Raw genomic sequence first — 6,000 nt, 5'->3', positions numbered from 1 at the left:
AATGAATACCTGTTTATCATCTGCATTTCTTCTTGATGTAGCAATTTTAATGGCCAGTAGTGTAGGTGGAGATCGTGCTTTACTTTAACCCCGTACAGTTTTACCATGGCTTCATATTAGCAAAGTTGCTAAATTTCAGTCAAAATTTTGTCTTAGGCGTAAATAAATATTTGCGGACCTATGTTTATATGAACTTTTTTCTTCAGTTTTACTTGTGGAATAACGTATTAAAACATTTGCATATCTTCGTGAATCACCCTGTATGTAAAATTTACAGACTTTATATACATAATAGTTTTTGGACTCACTGGGCTGGAAAGGACGCAAGTTTTCCAATCGCCCCATATACGGTTGGGTGACTGGGACTGAGCTCATCTGCGGGTTCAACGCAGAAAACAGGTTTAGCGCAGAGGGCGCGCCTAGGAGGTAAGAAGCTGTGCTCGGCGAGCGCTGAGTTCCGCTAGCTAGCTGGGTTATTATCGCTCGGCTGCTGCCGGCGCGGTGGCCTTGGCGGGGGTGACGCAAGGCACGGCCGCGGTCAGCCTACAGCCGGCACTCGCAGCCGCGCAGAAGCGAGCAGCATGTCGTTCGAGTCGGAGCTCCGCGGCGCCGCGACGGCCGCCACCACCGCCCTGGTCGTGGCCAACCCCGTGCTCAGGGACTACGCCTACTACAGCGCGCTGCTCGGGCTCAAGGTGCTCGCCCTGGGGCCGCTCACGGCGCGCCAGCGCTTCCGCAAGAAGGTCAGTACTGTCTGCTCCAGTGGTTGCCAGCCAGGGGGTAATTAACCCCTGAGGGGTAGACATTAAACGATTCGATTCTGTTTCAACCACGAAACTAAATTATTTTCAAAAGATCATTACTATTATCAAAATTTTGTAAGGTGGTTTAAAAATGGTTCAAATGGCTCTGACCACTACGGGACTTAACTTCTGAGGTCATCAGTCCCCTAGAACTTAGAACTACTTAAACCTAACTAACCTCAAGACATCCCACACATCCATGCCCGAGGCAGGATTCGAACCTGCGACCTTAGCGGTCGCGCGGTTCCAGACTGAAGCGTCTAGAACCGCTCGGCTACTCTGGCCGGCTAAAATTTTGTAAGGCTCTAGTACTGATTATACTGTATAAGTTATCAATAATTACTTTTTCTCAGTTAGTAGCATTAATACGCTAGAGGTTACAAGTTCCTCACACGTGTGTTGTCCTTTGTCCCGTACACCGCTTGTGATAAAAGTGATAAAAATGATACGTGACAAATGCCAAATATATCAAGAAAATACCTTCTCCAAGATGTAGATACTGCCTGCAGTAGTCCAGAAATTGCTTCTTCACTCGCTTCGAAACAGATAAATAAATTAATTGACACCATGACACAGCAGTAATTACATAAGGGATACTACAGTGCTGTACACATTGTTATTATTATTATTATTATTATTATTATTATTATTATTATTATTTGTGGCTGCGATCAGACACAAAGCATTAACAGCCTGAAGTCTTCCAATTTCTGCCAGTTCAGCAATCAACTGATTTACGAACAGTAAGTATAGTGCGCACATTTTAACTTGGTTGATTTGAAATGAGGTTGCAGTGTGAAGGTCAACTAAGTGCAGCAATGAAGAAAGAGTAATCCAGGGGAAGTATGTTTTGTGAAAAGTGTCTACCCTCACTTTCTTGTCTGAAAAGGAGTTGTGGGTAGCACTTGCTATGCACCACCAATTCCTTCGTTATTGATTCTAACACCCCCCACCTCCCCACTCCCCATCCCCCCATACACATAAACTAAATATTATTCATCTTTCGTCATTTTAAAAATAAAATGTTCCAAGGAAAGTCTTTAGTTAGGTGGTGATGGTGGTGATAATGGGGGGGGGGGGGCGCACAAATGGCAAAGGGGGGGGGGGAGAGAACGACCGTACTAGCTAATGTACTTAGGGGTAATGGTCGAAGAAAGGTTGGAAACCATAGGTCTAGTCCCTTTTACACGAGCGACTTTCGTGTCTCAATGGACCACCCGTAGCAAACGAGTCTACAGCAGCGATCGTAGCGTATTCTTCCTGTACTGAGTCTCACCTTTGTCGAGAGGTCGTTTTCGTTTACACTTCACTGACATACTTGCGTTTTGTGTGAGCTCTTTGCTGTGTGAGCTCTTTGCAGCCGTAAGGTGAAAGTGGCGTTACGAGGGATCATCCTTTTTACGAAAAAATCGAAATACAGTTATGAATGTAAGAAGAAGCAATGATCTTTTTGTTGTGGTCTTCAGTCCTGAGACTGGTTTCATACAGCTCTCCATGCTACTCTATCCTGTGCAAGCCTCTTCATCACCCAGTACCTACTGCAACCTATATCCTTCTGAATCTGCTTAGTGTATTCATCTCTTGGTGTCCCTCTACGATTTTTACACTCCACGCTCCCCTCCAATGCTAAATTGGTGATCCCTTGATGCCTCAGAACATGTCCTACCAACCGATACCTTCTTCTAGTCAAGTTATGCCACAAACTCGTCTTCTCCCCAATTCTATTCAATACCACTTCATTAGTTATGTGATCCGCCCATCTAATCTTCAGCATTCTTCTGTAGCACCACATTTCGAAAGCTTCTATTCTCTTCTTGTCCAAACTATTTATCGTCCATGTTTCACTTCCATACATGGCTACACTTCATACAAATACTTTCAGAAACGACTTCTTGACTCTTAAATCTAAACTCGATGTTAACAAATTTCTCTTCTTCAGAGACGCTTTCCTTGCAATTGCCAGTCTACATTTTATATCCTCTCTACTTCGACCATCATCAGTTATTTTGCTCCCCAGATAGCAAAACCCCTTTACTACTTTAAGTGTCTCATTTCCTAATCTAAGCCGGCCGCGGAGGTCTCGCGGTTCTAGGCGCGCAGTCCGGAACCGTGCGACTGCTACGGTCGCAGGTTCGAATCCTGCCTCGGGCATGGATGTGTGTGATGTCCTTAGGTTAGTTAGGTTTAAGTAGTTCTAAGTTCTAGGGGACTGATGACCACAGCTGTTAAGTCCCATAGTGCTCAGAGCCATCCTAATCTAATTCCATCAGCATCACCTGATTTAATTCGACTACATTCCATTATCCTCGTTTTGCTTTTGTGATGTTCATCTTATACCCTCCTTTCAAGACACTGTCCATTCCGTTCAACTGAAACCTAACTAACCTAAAGACATCACACACATCCATGCCCGAGGCAGGATTCGAACCTGCGACCTTAGCAGTCGCGCGGTTCCAGACTGAAGCGCCTATAACCGCTCGGCCACTCCGGCCGGCTAAATTTTTGTAAGACTCTAGTATTGATTATACTGTATAAGTTATCAATTATTACTTTTTCTAAGTTAGTAACATTAGTGCAGTGGAGGTTACAGGTTGCTCATATAGTCCACTCACTACACACGTATGCTGTGCTTTGTCCCGTACAGCGCTGATGATAAAAGCGAGGCATATACATAACAAATGCCAAATATATCAAGAAAATAGCTTCTCCAAGACGTAGATACTGCCTGCAGTAGTCCAGCAATTGCTTCTTCACTCGCTTCGAAACAGATAAATGAATTAATTGACACCACGACACAGAAGTAATCACATAAGGGCTACTATAGTGCTGTGCACATTGCTATTATTATCACTATTCGTGGCTGTGGTCAGACACAGAGCATTAACATCCTGAAGTCCTCCAATTTCTGCCAGTCCAGGAGTAAAGAGTTCAGCAATCAATTGATCTACGAACAGTAAGTATAGTGCACACAATTTAACTTGGTCGATTTGAAATGGGGTTGCAGTGTGAAGGTCAAGCAAGAGCAGCAATGGAGAAGAGCAACGTAGGGGAAGTATGTTTTGTAACAAGTGTCTATCCTCACCGTCAATAGTTAGACGCACCACGAATTCCTTCATCATTCATTCTAACACCCCCGACCACGCCCAGTCCGCACCCCCCTCCCCCTTCCTACACACACAAACACAAACTAAATATCATTGATCTCTATATTTTTTAAATAAATTATTCCCAGAAAAGTCTTTCATTCTACAGTTTAGTTAGGTGCTAAAGATGGTGATAATGTATCGGGTGGCAACAGACGGCAGGGGGGAGCGATGGACGGAGATACTAGCTAATGAATCATTGCACTTAGGGGTAATGGTCTAAGAAAGGTCAGGAACCACTGACGTAGTCGCATTTACACGAGAGACTTTCATGTCTCAATCGCCCACCCGTAGCAAACGAGTCTTCAGCAGCGCTCGTGGCGTATGCTTCCTGTACTGAGTCTCACCTTTGTCGAGAGGTCGTTTTAGTTTACACGTCACTGACATATTCGCATTTTGTGTGAGCTCTCTGCTGTGCAGTTTGGCAGCTGAAAGGTGAAAGTGAGGTTACGAAGGATCATCCTTTTTATGAAAAAAATCGAAATACAGTTATGAATGTAAAAAGAAGCAATGATAATAGAGTTTATTAATGACCAAAACGAAATTCACAGTGGATGCTCTTGATAAAGGTCACATGGTAAATGTTCCTCATCCCTGACAACTGATATAATATGAAAATTATTGTCCAAACATTTCAGAAGTCTACATTTATTTCCTCGCGAAAATATGTACTTTCAAATACATCAGACAATATTTAGATAGCAGTAATTATCGCCTTTTTATTTTATCAAATGATTCAAATGGCTCTGAGCACTATGGGACTTAACTTCTAAGGTCATCAGTCCCCTAGAACTTAGAACTACTTAAACCTAACTAACCTAAGGACATCACACACATTCATGCCCGAGGCAGGATTCGAACTGCGACCGTAGCGGTCGCGCGGTTCCAGACTGTAGCGCCTAGAACCGCTAGGCCACGCCGGCCGGCTTTTATTTTATCCATTCTACCTTTTTTCCTTTCTGTGTGCTAAATAACATCGAAAATTTTAATTCTCCAGGCTTTCCCAGTATTCTGTTAACATCTTGAGGCTTCGGGTATTCTAGTGGAAATCAGCGTCGTTATGCACAACGTGACTCGTTATCTTCATCAGAGCTACCTGAGACTGGTATACTGCCTGAGATAAGACCCGTTCAGGCACAATATTTTGACAATGTAACTCGTTATGTTCATCAGGTGCTACATGATATCAGCTTATATCCAGCATATCACCCGACACCTCAAGCTATCAAGATCGAAAATCATTTTTCTGAGTAAAATTCTTCACTCTTGAAACAAATTTCATTACAAAAGTTATGTATTGACGTTCATATTTATGAATAGTGTAGTATTGTTTGTCCAGGTATTCTAAAACATAAATAGCTTCTTACGTTTAGATATTACTTGTGGCAAAATGCTAGTGGAAAAAATACCAAGTGATCGTGTAACCTTTGCAGTACGTCATGAAAACAAAACAAACAACCAAATAAAGATTAAAAAGTCATAAAACCACAAAATGCATTACTATAATAGAAGAGATCTACCCACTTGGATAGCCGAGAGCGCTAACGCGCCTGCTCCCGGCCCGAATCCACCTCGCTAGTTAACGATGAGGACTGCTGAGCCAGCCAGCCAGCCAGGTTGCGATTTTTAGGCGGTTTTCCACATCCAACTACCTAACCGGGCTCGCATCCAAGTCCTCCCTCAAATATTCAAATACACTCTTTAAAAACACCAGTCTCACTGCCCAAACCGACCTATAACAATGCCGACCTCGTACAGAAACGGGAAAAGGCAAAAGGAAATAAAGAAGAAGTAGGTGTGAACTCAATGAGAAGCTTCAGATTTTAGTAAACGGCGTCACAGTACACTATTTATGCGCATGCGCAGCGTGCAGCATACTCAAACTAGGTACAGTTAACTGACCACTGACGATAGCGTCCCCTCGTAACGTGGTTGAAGGCTGATTTACACAAACGCAGGTGAAGTGCACCCACATCGAGTACAGAAAGTCGTTTTTGACCAGAAATTCTCTCTTGTAAAATGGGTTTTAAAGTGATATGCTGGCAGGCTCGCGC

The 6,000-nt window shown here is 43.4% G+C and overlaps 1 protein-coding gene across 1 annotated transcript in view; it reads left to right on the top strand.

Annotated features, from left to right (window-relative positions):
- Positions 1-556: 556 nt before the first annotated feature.
- The window catches only part of LOC126092209 (microsomal glutathione S-transferase 1-like), a 40,895-nt gene continuing 35,451 nt past the window's right edge, over positions 557-6,000 (top strand). Inside the window, exon 1 of the mRNA XM_049907703.1 lies at positions 557-743. Coding sequence (XP_049763660.1) covers positions 582-743 — 162 coding nt within the window. The 5' untranslated portion in view covers positions 557-581. The remainder of the gene's footprint in view (positions 744-6,000) is intronic.

The sequence above is a fragment of the Schistocerca cancellata genome, chromosome 1 (genome assembly GCF_023864275.1).
Source record: "Schistocerca cancellata isolate TAMUIC-IGC-003103 chromosome 1, iqSchCanc2.1, whole genome shotgun sequence".
Taxonomy (NCBI): domain Eukaryota; kingdom Metazoa; phylum Arthropoda; class Insecta; order Orthoptera; family Acrididae; genus Schistocerca; species Schistocerca cancellata.
This window is presented reverse-complemented; position numbering and strand designations above follow the sequence as displayed.